Source organism: Octopus bimaculoides, chromosome 7 (assembly GCF_046866305.1).
Source record: "Octopus bimaculoides isolate indiv1 chromosome 7, ASM4686630v1, whole genome shotgun sequence".
Taxonomy (NCBI): Eukaryota; Metazoa; Mollusca; class Cephalopoda; order Octopoda; family Octopodidae; genus Octopus; species Octopus bimaculoides.
Genome location: NC_142934.1, coordinates 89,420,208 through 89,445,817, shown reverse-complemented (window position 1 = coordinate 89,445,817; position 25,610 = coordinate 89,420,208). Strand labels below are relative to the sequence as shown.

Genomic DNA, 25,610 nt, shown 5'->3' with positions numbered 1-25,610 from the left:
TCGTGGAGCTTTAGGCGTTTTCGCTCAATAAACATTCACAACGCCTTGTCTGGGAATCGAAACTGCGATCCTATGACCGCGAGTCCGCTGCCCTAACCACTGGGCCATTGCGCCTTCTCTCATTCTCAGATAACAGTCTAGTAACTTACCTTAGTGACCTTGAATTCTTCCACTACCTATGGATTTGTGAAGTGGAGCTTATGGAACGTGTACAGGTTAACTGAGCTAAAGTTGGAGGAGCATCCAACCAGCTTCTCACGAATTTACCGTATTTGATGGTATGGTAAGACGCACCCTACCAAATCAAAAGAAGTCTCAGAGAAATCACCTCCGATCTTGTATGCAAAGTTGCCAACCCTCATCAGCTAATTTTGTCCCTGATGTTCATTTTTCCCTGAATACACACTGCTGAAATTGGGATCCGTCGAATATGCCATCAAACACAGTATGTGCAATTTCTCCATTGCTTCTGCTTGAGTCATGGGGGGAAGTTATCAGGTCTAAATGGCCATTACAGTTTGGGTACGATGTCGTACTGGAAGCACCATATCTTAAATCTTACAGAGGTTTTGTTGGGTCATGATGTCTTCAACTATACCTTAGCTCTTATGAGTGGTGTTACAATTTTTCTGAAGCCACTGGATTCTTTTCTGTATCATAGAAATTTTGAACCTCTGAATGGTGAAAATGCTGTTTCCCAGTTTTCGTCTTAGGATGCTCAGGTTCCGACAGTTCTTTGGGTTTGTCTTTTATACGTGATCACGCAACCACCTTCTCGTCATCACCGTTATCTCGTTCATGGAGGCCCTGCAGGCTAGACGTCTCGTATTGTCATAATTTATCGTCTTCTCACTGTATTCCCCTATCGTTAAAGTAGGTTGACGGTAACTACGAATATGAACAGACATTGTGCATCCTGCCAATAACACCCTTATCGACTCTCTGCCATTTAGTGGAGAAATTTTCAGCGAAACCGTGTGTGACATCAGAAACACGATTACCGCTCCTGGTTCTTGATGCATATTAAGATCAGATGGTAGAGCATAATTAGGTAGGCCTTGGCAAGCAAGATTTAATTATGCAATGACTATGTGTTACTCTTCTGACGGGTTCTGTTCTTTTGGGACAAATCCTTCCCCAGCAAGTGTCCAGAGCCAGGGTTCCCGTTTCTTTCAGAGTGTCTGTAAAGTTTTACTAACTATTCTGTAGCAGTGGGTAGGTCTTGTAGATGTTGTAAGCAGTTTCAAATGATCTTGGAAGATTCTGTTCGAGTTTTCGTCACCGCTGCTTTTACTTCATTTAAAAGTGAACTTTGTAAAGAGTGTGTCTAACTTGAGTGTTGGAAGTTTGAAAGGATGGTCTCTCAGTGGAATGCCTCTTCTGCAATCACCATTCGCTGCTGTCATTCTGCTCCTCTCTTCCTCCTCAAAACACCTACGTTTTGTCTTTCTGAGGTCAGCTGTTAACCTGAAGGGATATTAACAATGGTTTTCCTCTACTTACGCCTCTTCCGGATTGTCTCTCACCTGTTTTTGTTTATGGGTGTATGTCGGTTCATCCACCCACGTGCACTGAATATGAGTACATTTACTTAAATAATCGGACATAGCCTCAAATGCTTCCACTTGATAGCTCCCAAGTATTGTCAGCTTATATATTCAATTACACTTTCACACATTCCACACATACACATATAATCGAGGTGTGTGGGACACGTATAAAACCTTTCTTTTATAAATATTGAAGTGTTATATTTATGTAAAGAAACAAATCGGATGTTTTGACATTCATGCCATTCCCAAGTGACGCAATTTGGAGTGTTTTTAACTATTTCAAAAGGAAAGGAAATAAAATTCTGGCTTTAGTTCTTCTTATCCAAATGGTTGTGTTCACAACATCCAGACCTATTTATAATGGACAGCTATCAATATCTCTTGGGGAAGGAAAAGACCAAGGAATTGAGGAGCAAAAATATTTTTTATTTTAAATAAAAATTTCGGACCCCGCCACTTTTTTTTTTTTTTCAGAATAGTAATTTCCGTTGTATGAAAATTTATAAAAGACTTACCCATTTCCTTCTCTGTGATATAGCGATAGCTATTCTTCAAGTCTGCCCTGTTGTTGTTGGCACTCCGTCGCTTACGACGTCGAGGGTTCCAGTTGATCCGATCAACGGAATAGCCTGCTCGTGAAATTAACGTGCAAGTGGCTGAGTACTCCACAGACACGTGTACCCTTAACGTAGTTCTCGGGGAGATTCAGCGTGACACAGTGTGACAAGGCTAACCCTTTGAATTAGAGGCACAACAGAAACAGGAAGAAAGAGTGAGAGAAAGTTGTGGTGAAAGAGTACAGCAGGGTTCGCCACCATCCCCTGCCGGTATTTTCGCTCAATAAACACTCACAACGCCCGGTCTGGGAATCGAAACCGCGATCCTACCGCTACCCTAACCACTGGGCCATTGTGTCTCCACTTAAGTCTGCCCTATGTATTGTACAACGACATACACCTGCTAGAGATTGCAGCCGTGCCAACAACCTGTTTATTTCTTTTAAGGCGGTAATAAATAAATGAAAGATGCCAAAAGATGAAATGGTTATAGTTGGAGCGCTTTTGGTTATAGTCTTGCCGTTTCAGGATTGTTCTGGGTCGAAACAACAGGCAATACATCTTTATAGCTGTCGCAAGTTTGTTGTCTCAGTTAAGGGGTGTGTTTCGCAAAACATAAACCCTGATCTATGAAAGTATATAACGCCCTACTATCCTTTCTTTTCCTTTTAAAGGGACATATTGGACAATTTGATCCTAGACAAAAAAAAAAAAAAAAAAGACCTGATGGTCACAGCTGGAGTTTCCTTTATATGTATGCTTGGTAATAACTGGTATGTGTGGAGCTTAGTTGAGTTAAACGTTATAGCATGGTACCTGGGACATGCTTTCTAGTTTCGATTTCTGGTCGTTGTAGTAATTTTATTTCTTTATATCTTATGTATTTGAGTGGAGGCGCAATGGCCCAGTGGTTAGGACAGCGGACTCGCGGTTTCGATTCCCAGCCTGGGAGTTGTGAGTGTTTATTGAGCGAAAACACCTAAAGCTCCACCACAACTTTCTCTCACACTTACTTCCTGTTTCTGTTGTGCCTGTAATTGAAAGGGTCAGCCTTGTCACACTGTGTCACACTGAATATCCCCGAGAACTACGTTAAGGGTACACATGTCTGTGGAGTGCTCAGCCACTTGCACGTTAATTTCATGAGCAGGCTGTTCCGTTGATCCGATCAACTGGAACCCTCGACGTCGTAAGCGATGGAGTGCCAACAACATTTCAGAAGGACATGAACGTCACATAATCTCAGTATAAATCTGAAATTTCGTGTCACAACTATTTCCACACCTTTTGTTATAGTAAGAGATATACAGGGTGTCTATAAATTATCTTTACAACTTTGAAACTTCCACATTCCAAATTGTAAAGGCAATTTATGGGCATCCTGCATATTGCCCCCCCCCCCCCAGCTACATATCCTTAAGAATGTTGATCGAAGACTATAAAACATTATATCGACTCCAAACTCATACATACAAACGACTATTTTTCACATTCACCGAGTTTTTTTAACATAGACACTTCCAATAATTATTTATCGATCTTCTACCATGTTTCTAGATCTGCTAGAAATAGCAGTCTTATCGCCTTTAACGCACACCTCACTGACTTGGAAATAACGATAAGAAAAAGATAGGACACTGAATAATGGCAGTCGTAGTATATACTGTGCCAATAAAAGATGGAATGGTCACGACTGGAACATTTATAGGCCAGAGCTGACCGATGAGAGGGAAATGGGCTAACAACACATAATGTTTATAATAATAATTATAATTAATTCAGTGACAAATTTCGACATTTTCACTAAAATACGAAGTTTTAGCTAGATATAAAAAGCATTGTAATAGTTAAGAAAAAAAAAATTAAAATGTTTCATTATCAGAAAATGTTGATCGATCTTGTTTAATTAACTTTTGTTTATTGGATATTTTTGATTAAAGTGTTTGTACCTGTGTATTGTTTTTTTTTGTGTGTATGTCTCGGTAAGGGTTGTGTATGTCATGTTTTTCTTCCAATTTTTCTCTTGTTTAGCGATTTGCACGAGACTACCTCATGGGTCCATCCTGCAACCAACAAATCTGCCAAGTCTGGGTTGTTGTACGATCCAGGTGAGTTGATTTCCTTGCAATTAATTAACCTTTATATATATATATATATATATATATATATATATATATATATACTTATAAAAAGCAAAGATTGTATGCTGACCGCTGAAAACACTAAATAAAATTGATAATAAATATTTCAGGTTTTTTCGTGTCATTTAAATTAATTTGACCATTCTGCAGATAATTGTGCACTTATTTTCCGAAAATGGAATGGGTGGGGTGAGGGTCGAGTTGGGGGTGCATTGGCTCCTATTTCCAGTATATATATATATATATATATATATATATATATATATATATATATATATATATATATATATATATATATACATATATATATATTTCGTGTATGTATTCCGACTCTTTACGGTTCCTGAGTTCAAATTCTTCTGAGATCGGCTTTGCTTTTCATTTTTGTTTTCGGGGGTCATTTATAATCGACCTACTCCTCTCGTCAAAATTGTTGAACTTGGGCCAAAAATTGGAAAGAATATTTCGTACGTATGTAGGAGACAGACGTGGCTTCCTACAATACATTTACCCCCCCCCCCCTGACTATACAAGTCCCTGATATTGTATCGCTGTTTTACTTATAAATTATTTTTACTTTTCACGATCGTCAACTTATCTAACTTTTTTTTTAATCCCGATAACCTAGTCTTCACAAGACTGCATCGGGGGCATTATTGTTTTCTTATCTGGTGCGAGGAATGTTTACCAACCTATGGAAACTTTTCCTCTAATTTCCTCAACAATGTGTTCTAGTTCCCTAATATTAAATTACAGTCACAAGTACTGCAATCCCCTCACTTCCGCTGGACTGATAAAATGCCTTCTCTGTTGCTTCTTAAGACTCAGCATAATGTAAATATACCCCGCCCATTTTTTTCTTTTCTTATCAATGAGAGATATTTGTTCTGTGTGTATGCTTAAACTTTACCTTGGTCCCTATAATAAAAGACCTTGCCCTCATGGTGACCTTTTATTTAGGTACACACTAACTTGTATGCATATTGCTGGCTGTGTAAATCTCACTCGGTAGTTCAATCTAGATTTGTTTAAAATATTGGTTATAGTTTAGGCCAGCCCTCATTAAGTAGACTTCTAACCACACGTGTTCTAGCCATGACCATCCTATCTTTAGTTCACAGTGCATATAAGGTCCACATTATCCAATGTGTGCTATTTTCACCATTAGTTGTGACTGGAGAGAGATTTGGCTGTTGTTTCTAGCAGGTTGATTAACCGCAGGGTGGGTAGCTTGTTGGCTGTTTTAAACAATGCTTTTCAACGTAGGTAGTAAATAAAAATGTCGGTTTATTTAATCCTGTTTTCAATGTCAGAGGAAAAACCCAAATCAAAACAAAATGTATTTAATGTGGTGACCAAGAAAACAGCGTTTAGCTAACATTCTTTGGTAAAATCAAGGGAGACAACCTTGAAATGTTTCTGCATTCGTAGCTACCATCAGCAGAAGTATAGTTTCATCCTTGTTTACTGGTCCTGTAGTAACTGTCTGAATATACTGTAATGTCTGAAAGAAAAATTCAATGGTATTAGGAAGTAAGATTAATTGATTATTTAATTAGAAAGGAGCACTGAATACTCATTCATATCACAAAAACTAAGGTTTGATTATTTCCATAATATCCTGAGAATATAAATGAGCAGCTTGATGTTTTGGTGGGCTATTAAATTATCATTTGACTTGGGTTATCTCTGATTAAATAGATCTTTTATGATTGAAGACTTTTATGTTGTAATCATTGTTAAACATAAAATTTATATTGCTACATCATTAACATATTTTTTCCTTTGTTGTAATTTACCTCCAGGTAAAACCTGATCTTACAAAACTCTGATCAATAACATTAGAGTCTTGACTGATTCATCCTTTTCTTCGACACGTGTGCATTCAGGATTATTTTCTCCTGTTTTGCAAGATGTTAGGGTATAATATATAGTATCTGTAGCAGATGATGTGATCAAATAGAGACACTTATGTTAGCTTGAATAATTAATGCGTTTTCCCAAAAGGGACATCAATAATTAACAACAAATTTAATGACCAGCAGGCATGGCTGTGTGGTAAGAAGTTTGCTTCTCAATCGCATGCTTCCGGGTTCAGTCTCACTGTGTGGCACATTGGGCATGTCTCTTTACTTTAGCCCCAGGCTGACTAAAGCCTTGTGGGTGGATTTGGTTGACAAAAACTGAAAGAAGCCCATTGTATACATGCATATCTATATCTATGTGTGTATCTTTGTATCAAGGGTTGGATGGTTTCAGGGTCCAGAATTGCAGATGACCTTCAAAAGAATTGCATGGTCTTCACTATCAAAGGTAGCAGAGAGATAAAGTGACAAAGGTGTAAAGATAAACTGCAGTACTTGAGACTTAAGAGATGAGATTAATCCACAATATTACCTCACTATAACATTCATCACCAAAATGCAACTGTTTCTATCATCATCATTTAACATCTATGTTCCATGCTGGCAAAGGCTGGATGGTTTCAGGGCCCAAAAGGTCCAAGGACTGCATCCTGCTCCAGTGTCTGCTTTGGTATGGTTTCTATGGCCTGATGCCCTTCCAAATGCCAACCACTTGACAACGTGTACTGGGTGCTTTTTTTCATACCACCAGCACTAATGAGGCTGCTATGCAGTTTGCAAGACTACAGAACCAGAAGTGGAGGGGTGGAGTGGTCAGCGTTATGACATAAGAAGAGAGGTTGTAGTATGTAAACCGTTTGACAACCGCTTTTGGTGTGTTTATGACCTGTAACTTAGTGGTTTGGCAAAAATGACTGATAGTATAAGTGCAGTGCTTAAAAGAAAGAAAAACAAAAACACTGGGGTTGATGCAATGGGCTGGCGTCCTGTCCAGGGGGAATGTTACGATCTTGGTCTCTTATACAACATAGTATCTGGGTGACCGGTCTTATGAGTGCTAGGGTTCAACATGGTAATATCCAGGGGTTGATGATGATGATGAAATGTATGATAAATTGTTGTGAGACACCTACAACAGATTGAACTCAGGACCAGTGACCTTTGAATGTTGGGCCTCACAGAGGCAATGACGAAAGACCGAAACCTGGAGGTATGCTGTGACTATGAAGACCCGGCAAATATAGTGAGTTCATGGCAGTATCCTACACCAGTTTTGCATAACCAGCCCCAGCCCATTCAAAAGTACCTTAGATCGTAGGGCAACATGCTGTGCTTGAGGAGACCTTGAATCAAGTACATCAAAATAAAAATCAAATGGAAATTGTAGTTGTGATCCCTGTGCCGGTAGCACGTAAAAAGCACCAACCGATCGTGGGTGTTGCCATCCTCCTGCCCCCTGTGCCGGTGGCAAGTAAAAAGCACCCACTACACTCTTGGAGTGGTTGGCATTAGGAAGGGCATCCAGCTGTAGAAACTGCCAGATCAAACTGGAGCCTGGTGCAGCCTTTTGGCTTACCAGACCCCAGTCGAACCGTCCAACTCATGCTAGCATGGAAAACACGTTAAACGATGCTGATGATGACTTTATCCACTCAACCTATTTATCTTTACTAGTGGTACACATTTTTGCAAAATATAATTGTATTAGTTTTTTTTTTATGTGTATATATATATATATATATATATATATATATATAGATTATACACTCATTCTTATCAAGTAATATTGTGGATTAATCTCATCTCTTAAGTCTCAAGTACTGCAGTTTATCTTTACACCTTTGTCACTTTATCTCTCTGCTACCTTTGATAGTGAAGACCATGCAATTCTATTGAAGGTCATCTGTAATCTGAGTATCAGATGTGTTTTGAGGGTTCACATGTTTAGAAACCTGCACTCGAGTGGTTACCATATACAAAGGTACAGGCATGGTTGTGTGTTTAAGAAGTTTGCTTCCCAACCACATGGTTTTGGGTTCAGTCCTACAATACTACACTTTTGGGAAATGTCTTTTTTTTTTGTATAGCCCCTGGCTGATCAAATTCTTGTGAATGGATTTAGTCGATGGAAACTAAAAGCAGCGTGTGTGTATGTGGGTCTCTTTGTAAATGAGTGTCACTATCATACAAGCAATTTCACACATTTCCCGTATTCTGCCTAAACATGGCTGGCCGTGGAGAAATATCACCTTACTTGGAAACAGTTGAGGGCATCTGGCCATAGAAAATCTGCCTCAATAAACTCTGCCTGACCCATGCAAGCATAGAAAAGTGGAGATTAAAATGCTGAAAGGGAAATCGAAGACTGCTTTTATATGAAATGCAATTTTAATTTTTCGCAAGGACTTGCTTTAATAGGTGTGTAATTTTGTCTCCTTGAAAGGTTCATGTTTGTATCAACCATCATAAAGCCCTTGTGTCAAAACCCATGTGTCACTGCAAGAGCAACATTTTCTTTAAAATGCTTCAAAATAAGTCTTTTTGTTTTAAATATCAAAGCATCTCTGAAGAATTTGCATTTTTATATGGAAAAATGTTGATACTATCAAGACATTAATTTCTTAATAACTCCAAAATTCAGATGTCTAAGTCATCAAAAATCTTTATATTAAACTCATGATATTTAAACATTTAAATGAGTTGTCATTCTCTGTTGAATTATTTATACAATGCTTGAAGAATCATGAGAAAAAATTTAAAAAGCTGTCAACCATTATGTTTTAAATTAGCTTCTAACATTCTTCATGGCTATTGAATCCATCATCATCACTTGATTCTATTTCTCCATGATTGCATGGATCAGCTGGAATTTTCTAGAATCAGATGCCCTTCCTGTCACCAACCCTCACCCGTTTGCTGGTAAAGTTATTTTTCCATGGCCAGACATTGCTTGTATGACACTGATGCTTGTTTGCAACCATTATATGTTGTTAAGATAGGAGTGTGTATGTGTGTCTGTATACACGCACACAATGGGATTCTTACAGTATCCATCTACCAAATCCTCTGAAAGGATTTGGTTGGCCTTAGGCTATAGTAGACTTTTGCCCAAGGTACCAAGCAGTAGGATTGAACCTGGAACCACAAGTTCGTGGGAAGCAAGCTTCTTAACTACATGACCATGTCTATGCAATGTTGTTAAATCTATTGTTTAAAGAAATTGTGCAAAAAGATTTCAGGAACAAAGAAAATGAAATCCTATAAAAGCAGATATGTATACAAGTTAATTTTTATACTGAGCCCCCCTCCCCAGGGGGCTCCTGTTCTGGTGGCACGTAAAAAGCACCATCCAAACATGGCTGATGCCAGTGCTTCCTGACTGGCTCCTGTGCCGGTGGCACATAAAAGGCATGCACTACACTCTCGGAGTGGTTGGCGTTAGGAAGGGCATCCAGCTGTAGAAACATTGCCAGATCATATTGGAGCCTGGTGCAGCCTCCTGGCTTGCCAGTCCCCAGTTAGACTGTCCAACCCATGCTAGTATGGAAAAACGGATGTTAAATGATGATGATGAAGGGAAGAAACGGGGGAAGATTCAGCGTTTTAGACCATGGTTCTCTGACAAAATACATAGGAAGAAAAAGAGATTAGTAGAAAAAAATAGAAAAATTCACTAATATTTTTATAGATGAGGAAACATTCCTAAAAATAGATGGAATTAGTAGAATTAAATGGTGTTTCTCAGCAGAAGTGAAGTTTGAGTCAACTGAGATGATGAACAGCGTGTGTGTGTGTGTGTGTGTGTGTGTTTGTGTGTGTGTGTGTGTGTGATTGTGGGCATCTTACTGAGGAGGTTTTGTGTATGTAGGTAAATGTGTGTAAGTGCTATGAGAGGGGAGGTGTAAAGTACACGTGTGTGGTATGTTGTGTTAGTGGTAGAGTGAGCTAATTATAGAGAAAATGTAATTTATTTGTTCCCTGTCCAACTGGGAAGTGCTTGAGCCAGGATGTAAACTTATCCTGCACACAGATGCAGCCGGCTATATCTAGGAGAATTGAAATAATAGGTCATCTGGTCTTGTTACATTGGATCAACTGGAACCCTTGTCGTCGTAACCGACGGAGTGCCACGATAAGTATTCGATAAGTTTCATTTAACGTTGATTTTGTCTCAATAGAAAGGTCTCTGGTTAATTGCTTCATAAAAATATAATTAATTGGTTCATAAATACTCTTAATTTTTGTAAGAAGTTCCTTTTAGTCTTTTTCTAAAGATTTTAATTGTTTGTTTCACTCACAGTTTTCAATATATGACTTAATAATGTTGTTTGCAAAGCAAGTACATTTTTCTGTGATGACTTCTATGAAAAAAAAAAAAAAAAGTGGGGAATGAGACAAACATAAAAAAAAAAAAAGGAAACAAAGAAAAAAAAAAAAAGAAGCAACATCGGTTAATATTGATTCATAGCTTGTATTTCCATACTGCTTGGACATAGGAAGCAGATGTTTTACATCAACAGGACAAATGTTTGCAAGAAATACAGAGAATAAAATTTAAAAAAAAGGAAATCAATGATGCTTTGATGGTTTGGAATTCTTTTGACAGCGTCTGTCATGAAATGGCTATGAAAATGTATGTTTTCACTGAGGTCAATAATTTGAAATATAAAGTGTGTTTTATGACATCTGTTGAAAATCCTGTATACTGTGGGAATTTAGCAACATATTAAACAGACTTTTCCATTACGTAACAATTTATATAGTGTGTTTGTTTGTTTTTCATTTGAAGTGAGACCTACTTTACAAGGTTTGATCTTGTCTTAACCTAAGTTTTAGTTGTCCTCTCTTTTGTTTTTATGTATCCTCTGCTACCATTTTGCGCAACTTGTGTCCTCGTTATTCAAGTAGTGTAGCTTAGCTAATCAAGCAAATAATCCAACTTAATAGGAAAGTGTGTTATTTACTTAGTTGGCAAGGTTAGGTCAATATTATAAATATTTACTGTATTTGATGTTGTATAAGATGGATTTTATTTTTAAAAATGTCTGAAAAACAATCACATCAGGTTCTGTTTGCAAGTTGGGCCTTCATTAAATTATATCCCTGATGCTCATTACTATAGGCTAATTTTAATCTAGACCAGTGATTCTCAACCATTTTTTGCCTAGGGACCCCTGTGATTTTTATTTTGCTCTACTGAACCCTCATAGCCATTAAAAAAAAAATCCTATAATATTTTTATTATTAAATATTACTAGGAATTCAGTCATTTGACTGTGGCCATGCTGGAGCACTGCCTTTAGTCAAACAAATCGACCCCAAGACTTATTCTTTGTAAGCTTAGCACTTATTCTATCAGTCTCTTTTGCTGAACCGCTAAGTTATAGGGACATAAACAAACCAACATTGGTTGTCAAGCGATGGTGGGAGAACACACACACACACACGACTTTGGTCGGCCCGAGGCTATTGTAGACACTTACCCAAGGTGCCACACAGTAGAACTGAACCTGGAACCATGTGGTTGAGAAGCAAGCTTCTTACCACACAGCCATGCTGCACTTATGCACAGTCATGCTGCACTTATGCACAGCGGTGCTGCACTTATGCACAGCCATGCTGCGCCTATATTGTATAAAAAAAATTTAATATTTTGTGTATTGTAGAAACCTAACCAATTCATTGCAGATAGATTCTTATATGAATCCCTAAGGGTCATGTGGACCCCGGTTGAAAACCACTGATCTAGATGGTCCCTTCTATCTCACCTAACTCCATAATAATAATCTTTTCTGTTCTAGGCACAAAGTCCGAAATTTTTGGGGAGAAGACCAGTCAATTAGATCGACTCCAGTATGCAACTGGTACTTAATTTATCAACCCTGAAAGGATGAAAGGCAAAACTGACCCCAGCAGAATTTGAACTCAGAACGTAAAGACAGACAAAATATCACTAAGCATTTTACCCGACGTGCTAACATTTCTGCCAGCTCATGCCTTAACTTCATAATGATAATAATAATGATGATATTAAACTTTAATGTGGTCAATGCCAGCCCCTTTGCCCCAACTGGCTTCTGTGCCATTGACATGTAAAAAGCACCATCTGAACGTGGCTGATGCTAGCACCGCCTTGACTGGCTCCCGTGCTGGTGGCACATAAAAAGCACCATTTGATTGTGGTCGATGCCAGCCCCCTTGGGCCCCTGAGCCAGTGGCATGTAAAAAGCATCCGCTACACTCTCGGAGTGGTTGGCGTTAGGAAGGGCATCCAGCTGTAGAAACATTACCAGACTGGTGCCTGGTGCAGCCTCCTGGCTTCCCAGACCCCAGTCGAACTGTCCAACCCATGCCAGCATGGAAAACGGACGTTAAACGATGATGATAATATTTTCTGCTGTACTTGTGGTACTTTTGTAATATTTTGTTATGTATTGTGAGATTGCTTTAAATATTATATTTTTTAATGCACTTAGAAAATTTTCCTGAATATGTGCAACTGGAATTGGGGTGCTTCTAATGTGTCTGTGCATTTGTTATGCCATCAAATATGGCAGTTGAGGAGTAATATGGGAACAAGAACAAAACCAGTAGATACAGAACTAAAATACTTGAAGTTTCCTAAAGAATTTTGACTTTGGTTTCTCTAAAGTTATTTAATGCAAGTTAAAACGGCTCCAACCTTCACTTGAACATCATTATCATCGTTGCTTTAACTTTATCTTTTCCGTCTCTGCATAGGTCAGACAGTTTATTGAAGCAGATTTTCTACAACCAGATACCCTTTGTGTTGTCAACACCCACCTAGTTCTAAGTAACTCTATATTTCCCCAGAGCCAGACACAATTTCTGCAGAAAATTGGAAATGCATGCCAATGACACTCATTTACAACTTTCACATGATGTGCTGACAAGGAAGCACAAACATATACACACCCACATATACAAGGGTGTGTCAAAAAGGTAATGCCATTTTGTTTAGGACAGGTATAATTACCAACACAGGAACATGTATCATACATCAAAATGAAGCTGGTCCTCTGTGGATCCCATCCCTACTTCTCAACATAGTCACCGTTTCTCTCAGTGGCAATGCTCCACCTTCGAATGAGAGCATGTTTCCCTGCCCCGTAAAATTCTGTTGACTGTTCTTTGAGCCATTTCTTCACTACAGTTTTCACTTCCTCATCACTGGAATAATGTTTGCTTCTCAAACCCTCTTTCATGGGGTCAAAGAGATGATAGTCCAGTGATGAGGAAGTGAAAACTGTAGTGAAGAAATGGCTCAAAGAACAGTCAACAGAATTTTACGGGGCAGGGATACATGCTCTCATTCGAAGGTGGAGCATTGCTATTGAGAGAAACAGTGACTATGTTGAGAAGTAGGGATGTGATCCACAGAGGACCAGCTTCATTTTGATGTATGATACATGTTCCTGTGTTGGTTATTATACCTGTCCTAAACAAAATGGCATTACTTGTTGACTCACCCTCGTGTGTGTGTGTGTGTGTGTGTGTGTGTGTGTGTGTGTGTGTGTGTGTGTGTGTGTGTGTGTGTATATGCATACAATGGGCTCCACACAGTTTCCATCTACATTCTCTTACAAGGCATTCATCTACCCCAGACTGCAATAAAAGTCCGAAATGCTGTTGTACATTTGGATTAAAATCCAGATCTACAACCTGGTTGTGAAGCATATATCTTATCAGTCTAGTTTTATCTGCATTTTTCATTTATTCCTTGAGGTGTCTTGTATATTTAAACATTTCTTTGTTTACTTATTTCAGTATTTTTATGTGTTAATTTCAGTTTTTAAGCTCTAAAGAACATTGAAAATAGTCTATTTCTGTTTCTGCAATCTGTTTAGAGATATAAAATCATAAAGCTTTATATTTTATTTATTTTTGTGTCTTGCTTATAAATTCCATTTGGAGGTTTTTATTTCTTCTCATATAAAATTAGTTGTTAATAGTCAACCTATCACCTGTATCTACTACTCTCGTTATAGTTTAAACAGGTGCTGTGTGTAGCTTCTCCTGATTTGATTTTATCTATCATTCCTCTCTCCTTTTGTTTTATTTTTAAAGATATGATCTTACCTTCAACTTGAATATCATTTACTGCTGGCCTAATTTCTGGCAGAATTGTCAGCACACTAGACAGGAATGCCCTGTGGCATTTCTTCCGGCACTTATGTCCCGAGTTCAAATCCCACTCAGGTGAATGTTGCCTTACATTTCTTCAGGGGCAATAAAATAAAGTACCAGTGAAGTACTGGGATTGATGTAATCAACTTCCCTACTCCCTTCAAAATTGCTGGCTTTGAATCTCGCAAAGGACTGGCATCTTGTTTAAGGGGAATCTTAATCACCATCATGTAATGCCTGTTTTTCATGCTGACATGGGTTGGATGGTTTGAGAAGAGCTGGAGAGCTGAGCTGCACCAGTATCCAGCTGTCTGTTTTGACATGGTTTCTACAGCTGGATGCCCTTCCTAACATGCCAACCACTGCACAGTGTATTAGGTGATTGTTATGAGGCACCAGCATTTTTATTAAACTCAGTACAACCTGACATTTTCATTCCTTTACTCTGAATCGGTTTTTACAAGCTGTCACACTCAGCTGTTACACAGGCATGGCTGTGTGGTTAAGAAGCCTGCTTTGTGATCAAGTAGTTTCAGGTTCAGTCCCACTGTGCAGAACCTTGAGGTATCTTCTACTGTAATTATGGTCTGACCAATGACCAATGCCTTGTGAGTGAATTTGATTGATGGAAACTGTGTGTCTTTGTGTGTATATGTGTGTCTACTACATGGTGATCATAGCTGGTTTGTTTATGTCTCTGTAACTTAGTAGTTTAGCTAATTAGACTGACAGAATATGTACCAGACTTAAAAATGAAAAAAGAAATCTACTGGAATTGATTTGTTTGACAAAAAGATTCTAGATGGTGCTCCAGTATGGCTGCAGCCCAACAAAAAGAAATAGAATAAAAGAAAAAAAAACACCAATGCAATTAACATCTTGTTTCACAGAAACATTGAAAAATAAAAAGAAAAATCATGTCTCAAGATAGACATAGACTTATTATATATTAATTGGTGCTACTTTAGCATGCAGTCTATTGCTATATCGATAGTCTTATGCTGTGAAATGATCTGATCTGGTCGAGGGGTTAGGGTGAGACTGCCATGTAGACTGCACACTAAAGTAGCATCTATTAATTTATGTTGAATCCACTTGAGACAGGAAATAACTTTAAAGTTTGTAGTGGATTATATTCTAAAACTTTGGTTTTAATTTCTTTTTTTTTATAATTCTTTATGTTTACCATTTATTTTTGCAGATCTCCCTAGTGGCTGGGAATGGAGTATTACCCCAGAAGGTGTTGTTTATTATGTGGAGTAAGTATTAATGTTTAATCAGTTTTTAGTTTCTTAGATCATTGGATTTTCTCCTTGGCTTTTTACAAGTTTTTTTTTTTTCCCTTAACATATTTAATCGGTAATGTAATTATATTTTGAAATTAAACAAGTTTTTTTTTGTTTTTTTTTTAAAGTACAACATTTGAATGAATTTGTTTATAAAAGTGTTGGATCAAAGATCGAGAGTTGTATGTATAAAGTTACGGAAAGAAACATTTATAAAATATATTGAGCAGCTTTCGTGTACAATTGAATAGCTTTAAAACAGCCTGGTTTAACATTGTTTTTATATACTTAATGCTGCTTCTTTTAATCAGTGTATTTCCCTTTTGCAAATTACAGTCATTATGAGTATTTCTAGTAGTTGAAGTCTGGGAAGGAAATAACACTTAAATATTAATATATTGATGTGGATGTCATTCTCTTCGAGATGAAGTGAAAAGATATAGTTAAGTGGCTATAGTTATCTAAAACTCTTTCACTCCTACAAAATAAATTCATCATCATCATCATCGTTTAATGTCCGCTTTCCATGCTAGCATGGGTTGGACGATTTGACTGAGGACTGGCGAACCAGATGGCTGCACCAGGCTCCAATCTGATCTGGCAGAGTTTCTACAGCTGGATGCCCTTCCTAACGCCAACCACTCCGAGAGTGTAGTGGGTGCTTTTATGTGCCACCGGTTTGAAAGCCAGTTTAGCAGTACTGGCAACAGCCACGCTCAAGTGGTGTTTTTATGTGCCATCTGCACAGGAGTCAGTCCAGCAGCGCTGGCAACAACCTCACTTGAATGTTTTGTTCACATGCCACCAGCACAAGTGCCAGTAAGGCGACGCTGGTAACGATCATGCTCAAATGGTTCTTTTTACATGCCACCAGCACGGAAGCCAGACTGCTGCTCTGGCAGTTATCCCGCTTGGATGGTGCTGTTAGCGCTCCACTGGTACGGGTGCCAGTCATCGAATTTGGTTCAGTATTAATTTGTATTAAAAACAGTGGATAAAAAAAACAAATGTTTCATCCTTAAAAAGAGGTTACTTTCTTGATTATAGATGTTGTTTTATAACTGGAATTAAATTGTATATTGTCTGTCACTGAAAGTGTATTCGGCAAATTTTCCTGCTGGCTTTATCATAGAATATTTTTCTATAGCTTACATAACGAATATATCTGGCGTTGGCAACCGATTTTGATCAGTGGTTGCAGGAGATCTGTCTAATCATAAGGTGGGCCACACTACCCTCCCCAAAATATCAATATAGAGCAATTTTTCATTGAAGGTATGTTGGCCATTTTCACTATTGAAGACCATATGAAAAAACCTCTGCCTTAGAAATAGAGAAACACTGATGAAAGTGTGATTAACATATGCTGTTGCTTTGATACGTTCCGTATTATTAAAGACAGGTTGAAGAAATTGCAGCAGATATTGAAGGTACACTGTCAGGAAAAATAAGAGAACTTGATTCCTTTCCACTGGCTATTGATAATGGAAGATATATCTGATTTGGACCAACCAGCAATTTTCATATGTGGTATTGATAAATCTTTGAATATTATCTAAGAATTACTTGCTCTTCAGACAATGAAAGACATTTTAAGATCTAACATTTATGAAGAATTGAAGAAAGCAACAACAAAGTTGAATTTCCCACTTGGAAGTCTTGTCATTGTAGCAACAGATGGGGGACCCCTGTAATGATTGGGCCTAAGATAGGTTTTCTGTCCGTATTAAGATGAATTAATTTCTTTGAATTTAGTAAACCGTGACATGCAAGAATTCATTGCATATTTCAAGAAAACTTATGCTCTCTGTAAAATTTGAAAATGTTATGCTTGTTGTTGTTCCTACCATAAATATTATGAAGTCTTGAGTACATAACTCTCACTAGATTAGAGAGGTCTTTGAAGAATATAAATGGTAACCTGGTTTACTACTGTGCTGAGTGAAAGGAAGATTCTTCAAAGGTTTTACAGCTTCAGAGAATGCCCTTTAGAATGTATCTGCTATGCTTGTAACTAATTTGTGACAGTTGCAAATAACTGTTTGGCATCATTGTATTTGCAAAAATGTTTTCATTTCATTTATTAAATTTTCCCAAATATATGTACAAAAAAAAAAATCTGTTCAAGTATTCTTCATTTAATTAAAACTTGTAAATTTATCCTTAATTAAAATATTTAATCTATTATATGAAACGGGGACATATCTTGACCTCTTACAACTTCCAAACCATCACATTTAAAAAACAAAAGAAAGTAGGATTACATAGTGGAGGCACATGGCCTAGTGGTTAGAGCAGGGGACTCATGGTCGAGGGTTTGTGGGTTCAAACCTCAGACTGGGCAATGTGTGTGTTTATGAATGAAACACCTATGCTGTACATGGCTCCGGCAGAAGGTAATGGCAAACTTCTGCTGACTCTTTTTGCCACAACTTTCTCTCACTCTTTCCTCCTGCATCTAGCAGCTCACTTGAGATGGACTGGCATCCCATCCAGGTGGGGAACCTATACTCCAATGAAACCAGGAAACCAGCCCTTATGAGCCAGGCATGTCTTGAGAAGGAACAAACAAGAACAACAACAGCATGATTACATAAGTTTTTATACATGAGATTTGTAACTAAAAACTGTTTTTAAAAGTCTAAACAAAATGTATTTTAAAATGTTTTCTTGTCTCATAAATACTCCTTGAAATAACCATTCTTTTTTTTTACTCCTCTACAAAATAGGGTGAAGGGTAGAGTTTCATTGCTGTGACTTAGTCATGGATTAGATATGTGCTGCTATTGGTCTCAAAATACTATATAAAAAGAGATAGCTTCATTGGTCTTACATTAATTACTGGTATCCTACAGGGAGTGCTTTTTAACCCTCCTTTTTTCTTGATGTCTGCATCAGGATGACATCAAGTCACATATTCTAATAAGCAGGATATTGTCAGACTGGAAGAACCAAGCAAATCAAAGGAGATAATGCAGTGATTGATTTTTTACTTCAGCTTGCCGTAGACACAGAGGCTAGGGCAACCTGTAGTCATGGGACACTGGAGTAGACATAATAGATTTTGGGTGTGTAATTTGAACACATGTAGCACCAGTAACTTGTTTTCACATGGTTCCCAGTTTAATGATGCCATACCACTGTCACAACAAGGATGCATGGAATATGGCTTTCTGAGAGGAATGATTACTTTATTGATTCTATGAGTGGCTGTGTGGTAAGTAGCTTGCTTACAAACCACATGGTTCCGGGTTCAGTCCCACTGTGTGGTACCTTGGGCAAGTGTCTTCTATTATAGCCTTGGGCCGACCAAAGCTTTGTGAGTAAATTTGGTAGACGGAAACTGAAAGAAGCCCGTCATATATATATATATATATATATATATATATATATATATATGTGTGTGTGTGTGTTTGTCCCCCCAACATCGCTTGACAACTGATGCTGGTGTGTTTACGTCCCCGTAACTTAGCGGTTCGGCAGAAGAGACCGATAGAATAAGTACCAGGCTTCCAAAGAATAAGTCCTGGGGTCGATTTGCTCGACTAAAGGTGGTGCTCCAGCATGGTCACAGTCAAATGACTGAAACAAGTAAAAGAGTAAAGAGATGTGAAATTAGGTGTTCCATTCAGAAGCCCAAAAGAGGCCGCCACATGTGACCTGCAGTTTGACCATGACTGCTATCTATCTTTTATGCTCATGGATTATTTCTGTAATAATGTCTGTAACAAATTTATGACAGTTGAAATAACTGTGTTTGGCATTGCAATTATATTGACAAAAATACGTGCTCAGTTTATTTTTATGTGTGCTCATGGGAGCTCATGCCTGTCTCTCGCTTTACTGAACCTGGGAGGGATAGTTTTGTTGGAGAAAAATCAATTTTTCTATTAGATCTCCTAAATGAGAAGCATTCATGAATTATGAACTGAATTTATTCACCATCTTGACAGTTAAGCAGAGTTATGGTCTTTGATCATGATACATCACAATGTGTGTAGCAGGTTTTGAACTAAATCTCAGGACAGGAGTGAAGTATTTAAATTCACAAACTGAAAGGCTCTTGAATAAATTTCTCCTCAAAATGTTGAAACTTAATTTATTATTTAAGTTCCTTTCAGTTAGTGAAATTTTCTCCTCTTTGAAGTAAGATGACATGAATATAAAATGCCTTGTAATAGGCATTAACCCTTAAATGGTAGACCTCATCAATTGATGTTTCATTAGAGAAGTGAACATCATAAACTGATGTTTCAAAAATTTTATGTGGATACGGCCATCATCAATTGACGCCTGAGCTTCTACTTTGTCGAATACACCTAAGCGTAAGTGGTCCTTATTGATGGGAGAGATCAAGTGGCAATGAAGTTTTTTCGGGATTTCCTTCATCATCAAATGAAGCAGATGACGATGATGATGCTTTAGATAGCACAGAAGAAAATGATACTTCTACTACTAACTTTGGATGAAGATAGTAAACCGATTTCTCTCCAATTTATTAAAAAAACATTAAATTTAGGAACTTAACAGTTCTTTTATTGCCCTTTCGTCTTTATTTTTATAATCGAAGAGTTAAAATATCCTTTTCATGGTTTTTGTACCTATCTAAAGTGAAAATAAGTATAAAACCTATCCTTAAGATATTTTTTTGTTTCTTGCTTGTTTGGTACAGGCATTCAATGCAAACCTTTCTCACCCTTTAAGGGGTTAATACTTAATCTTTTTATATAAGTTGTATTCCGTTGTAAGGAAGAAGAGCTGTTTTCTATGTCTTACGCTGTGATCAAATCTTTTTTTTTTTGGTAAAACTCATTACCAGGTCATGCTGACATACACTGCCATCTTTCCATTTCTACTGATCTTACGAGTACCGTTTGAATATTGACTGACGTGTGATTAAGATTCTTCAGTAACATTTTCAGGTGACATTCAGAATGTCTTGAACTAAAATTGATTGACCATTATCTCAAACAAATAATAGATTAATCATATTTGCAGTTCTTTGAACAACCTCTATTTATGTTTACTCTTGTGTTGTATTTATTAAATTTCTCCCATCCTGTGTACAGCTACCATTTTTGGAATAAGAAGAAAAGAGCAAAAGACAGCTGCTTACACGATTGAAGTGGCAGCAGAAACAGAGCAAGGGGGAGGAATTAAGTTGAAAGCCAGGAGGAGATGGTAAACAGTGATTTGGCCACCATTGCTGACCCACCAACGGGCAGGCATTAAAGTTCAAGGCTGAAACACCCAGTGATTGTTGGGTACCAACTGTTGGCCTAAATTCCTCCTGGCCAAAGCAACATTTATGAAAGGTGAATGAAGAACAAGCATCTTTTAGATAATTATTAGCAACAGAAGCATTTTTAATACCAAAAGGTAGTATTTTCCCCACTTAAAAGTGAATGTTGTGTTAGAATACACTATACTGCGATAGTTACTATGAGGGGAACCCTCTCCTCCCATATGGGCTTTTGGTGCATATGAATTCTCGTTTACATTGCCAGCGATAGAAAAATCACTTGCCACCATCACCACCTGATCACATGATTTCGGCCTTCCCTGGCCCCATCAGTGGTGAACACTCGACTGCTGGAGATAGCTGCAATATCTCCCTACCGATATACATAGAATCTCAGTTCCTAATCAGGCTCTGCTGTCCTGAATAGACAGTGGACATATTATTAAAAGAATGATTATTAGTGACAGATGTTATCAACATCTTTTTATGTTCACTTCTGTGTTCTGTTCATTAACTCTTTTTCACCAGAACTTTATTTTTACTGTTTTTTAACTCTTTGGCATGTCTCGAATTCTCTCTGATGCATTCACTTGTTGCTGTTGATGTATTCCTTTCCAATTACTCTAATCTTTTCCCATCTTCTTCTGTCCGGTCCTTTCTTGCCAATCTTCTCTGAGATACAATCTTGTATTTCTTTAATGTTTTATTCTTTGATTTGTTTCAGTTGTTTGACTTTGGCCATGCTGGAGCACCGCCTCTAGTCGAACTAATCAACCTCAGGACTTATTCTATTGGTCTCTTTTGGTGAACCGCTCAGTTATGGGGTCATAAACACACCAACATTGGTTGTCAAGCGATAGTAGGGGGACAAACACACACAAGCATACACACACACAAGCATACACACACACAAGCATACACACACACACACACACACAAGCATACACACACACAAGCATACACACACATGCACACACACACATAACAGGCTTCTTTCAGTTTCAGTCTACCAAATCTACTCACAAAGCTTTGGTTGGCCCGAGGCTATAGTTGAAGACATTTGCCCAAAGTGCCACACAGTGGGACTGAACTTGGAACCATGTGGTTGGTAAGCAAGCTATTTACCACACAGCCACACCTGCACCTATGTGTATAATTTTTTTCTTTTTTGCATTGGCAAAGAGCTGTAATTGTTAAGCATGGGTTAGGTCTGATTTAAGATTAAATTAAATTGTGTTTCCAGCTGTGACTGCCCCACCCCTTTATTCTTTTCGAGATCTAATGCATCTAGGACTGCATTAAGTAGTGTCCTTCTTTTAAGTTGGTAAGGTGGGAATCCATGGAGATTTAGTTGCTGATTTGAGTAGTTGTAGTGACCAGGTAGAGAGTTTGTTTGTATGTGGAAACTAGATTCCAACCAAATATGATATATATGGTTAACTGCTTGTTCTGACATTGGATCTCACACATCTGTTTCTCTGAAGGTGTAGGCTTGGCTTTGTGGTTAAGAAGCTCACTTTACAACCACATTGTTTTAGGTTCGGTCCCATTGCACAATACCTTGAACAAGTGTCTGCTACTACAGACCTGGGCCAATCAACACCTTGTGAGAGAATTTGGTTAGCAGAAACTGTGTGGAAGCCATCCTGTGCTTGTGTGTATGCATGTGCACATGTGTGTGTGTGTGTATTCATGTGTGTGTTTGTCCCCTCCTACCACTTGACAACTAGTGTTGGTTTGTTTACATCCTATAACTTAGCAGTTTGGCAAAAGGGATCAGTAGAATAAGTGCTAGTCTAAAATAAGTACTGGGATTGATTTGTTCAACTAAACGCTTCAAGGTGATGCCCCAGCATGGCCACAGTCCAATGACTGAAACTAGTCATTGGCTATAAAATAAGATATATCCTGGGTTTCTTTCTTGTGTCTTTCAAGATGACATTTTCTTTAGATTTCTCAGACTTCCACATCCTGTTCCTAACTGCTTATTACTTAGCTGTTCAGAATGGAAAGCATTGTTATAGAGACACTCAGATTTGAACCAACTGTATTTTATTTCTTTATTGCCCACAGGGGGTTAAACAAGGACAGACAAACAGATTAAGTTGATTATCTTGACCTCAGTGCGTAACTGGTACTTATTTAATCAACCCTGAAAGGATGAAAGGCAAAATCGACCTCGGCAGAATTTGAACTCAGAATGCAAAGACACAAAATACCGCTAAGTATTTCGTCCAGCATGCTAACGATTTTGCCAGCTTGCCGCCCTCGTGTATGTTTATTATTCTTTTCTACTCTAGGTACAAGGCCCAAAAACTTTTGGGGAGGGGGCCAGTCAATTAGATCGACCCCAGTGTGCAACTGGTGCTTAATTTATCAACCCCAAAAGGATGAAAGGCAAAGTCGACTTCGGCAGAATTAGAACTCAGCACATAAAGACAGATAAAATACCGCTAAGCATTTCACCTGATGTGCTAACGATTCTGCCAGCTCACCTGTATTGCCCTAAATCATGAAAAATGAATGAGGAAAATGAAAATATTCTGTTTGAATAACCAATAGCTTGATCCCAAACATTTTTGCAAAGGAAAGTTAAATTGTTGATATTGCCTGTCCAAAGATGGCAGCCTAACACACTGCCATGTTTAATATCCTCATTTAGTTCTTGGATGCCTGAGTTGTTTGTTGCAGGAATTTTCTGTTTTATTAACTTTGTCATCATTGTTATTGTATGCTTTTCCTTGCTTGCATGGGTTGGATGGAATTTGTTGTGGCAGATTTTCCTACAACGGGATGCTATCCCTATCACCAAACTTCATCTGTTTCCAAGCAAGGTAATTACTTTAACTAGGCATGTTTTCTATGGAAGACTGGAAACAAACAACATTCTCGTATGAAGAGGACACTTTCTACAATAGACAAGGAAACATCAATTCATGCACACACACACACACACACACACACACACACACACTGTATTTACTCTTGTATAAATCATGTTACTTACGCATACAGACACATGATGGGATTCATTCAGTTCCTGTGTACCAAATCTACTCACAAGTTGGCCCAGGGTTATAGTAAGACATTTTATTCTTTTATTCTTCTGTCAGTCATTTGACTGCAGCCATGCTGGAGCACTGCCTTTAGTTGAACAAATTGACCCCAGGACTTATTCTTTGCAAGCCTAGTACTTATTCTATCAGTTTTTTTTTGCCAAACAGCTAAGTTATGGGGGACATAAACACATCAACATCGGTTGTCAAGCGATGGTAGGGGGACTAACACAGACACACATATGCACACCACACACACACACACACACATATATATCCTCAATGGGCTTTTAGTCTCCGTCTACCGAATCCACTTACAAGGCTTTGGTCAGCCTGAAACTATAGTAGAAGACACTTGCCCAAGGTGCCACGCAGTGGGACTGAACCCAGAACCATGTAGGGGAGCAAGCATTTCACTACGCAGCCACGCCTGCGCCAAATTACCACACTATAGGATTGAACTCAGAACCAAGTGGTTGGGAGGTAAACTTCTTCTTTACACAGGAATGCATGGAATCTTCTGTTCCTTTGCCAAGAGTCTTTAGAAACTTTGTAGAATTCTTTTGTATTACTTTTCAACCAAGATGGCTTAGTAAAATATCACTCCTCTTCATAGAAGCCATTATGTTTGCTACCTGTTCTCTTTCCAACTCTACCCACAGCAAAACTCTCCATCCTACCTGTCTTACTACTGTGTGTGTGTGTGTGTATACACATAGCAGATATGAAAACTTGCATCGTCATTCCCATTTAACATGGTGGTCAGTCTAAACAGCATTTTTTTTTTCTGTTCTGAAATTCAGAGTTGCAGACTAATTTGGAAGAGCTTCCTTTCCCTCACTAATTAACATAACACTCATTGAAATAACAAACAACAAAAAAAAATAGAAAAAGAAAGAAAACAAAATCAAGGTACAAGTTTTCTTTCTCATTTTTATAATGGTATGCAAATGTTTGAATTTAGTAAAACAGTTGTTTGCCTTATAGGCAAAAGACTGAACAGTACAAATATGATACAAAGAAATTTAATCAGCTTCCTGTAAATATTAGTGTTCTACTATCAATATATGTGTCGATGTTAAATCTTGAATTCAATTTCTATTCATCGTAGCTAGAAGACTTCTCCCCATTATGGCATAAGAGAACAGATTTAGTTTTGACAAAACGATCTAGTTAAAATCATTTCTGTTTAATTTACTATGAGATGCTCATAAAATTTAGGATTTTATTATGCAGTTCCTGTTGTAAAATTCTAATTTTGTCACAAGCAATTTTATAGGGAGGATTAAGCCAATTACACAGATTCCAATACTCAATTGGTACTTATTTTATTGATCCCAAAAGGATGAAAAGTAAAATCTACTTTGGTGGAATTTGAACTTGGAATGTAGATCCAGAAAAATAGGGCTGAGTATTTTGTCCTGTTTGCTGCTTCTTGCTACTGTAAAATTAATGTGAAATATATTGAGGGAAGTCGTCAGGTAAACGAGGCATCAGATGTATTGTGCAAGAGAGCTGACTGTACACTACAGTTACATCAAGATATGCCAGTTTCTAATTGTGGTGAGAACATATGGAAGGGGTAGACCGAGGAAGACGGGATGAAGTAGTGAGAAAGGATCTTCAGATGTTGGGCCCAATAGAGGGGATAACAGGGGACTGAGACCCTTGGTGGTTTGCTGTGCTTCTTTGCATAGAGGCACGTCCCCTACATCCCTCTCCAGCTGTGCTTTCCTAATCTTGCAGGCTCGTGGATGCTGGT

General features: G+C 38.0%; 1 protein-coding gene and 1 long non-coding RNA gene across 6 annotated transcripts in view; one reads left to right on the top strand and one right to left on the bottom strand.

The window, feature by feature from the left end:
- LOC149134801 (uncharacterized) overlaps positions 1–288 on the bottom strand; it is a 49,218-nt gene extending 48,930 nt beyond the window's left edge. The window contains exon 1 of the long non-coding RNA XR_016242687.1: positions 150–288. This is a non-coding gene — a long non-coding RNA (uncharacterized LOC149134801). The remainder of the gene's footprint in view (positions 1–149) is intronic.
- The window catches only part of LOC106880977 (uncharacterized), a 169,550-nt gene that overhangs the window by 9,798 nt on the left and 134,142 nt on the right, over positions 1–25,610 (top strand). For 3 of the 5 annotated variants that reach the window (XM_089355598.1, XM_089355602.1, XM_089355599.1), the window contains exons 2-3: positions 4,142–4,218; positions 15,466–15,523. In XM_089355598.1, coding sequence (XP_089211724.1) covers positions 4,142–4,218; positions 15,466–15,523 — 135 coding nt within the window. The remainder of the gene's footprint in view (positions 1–4,141; positions 4,219–15,465; positions 15,524–25,610) is intronic. The other 2 variants (XM_089355600.1, XM_089355603.1) reach the window with 1 other exon arrangement.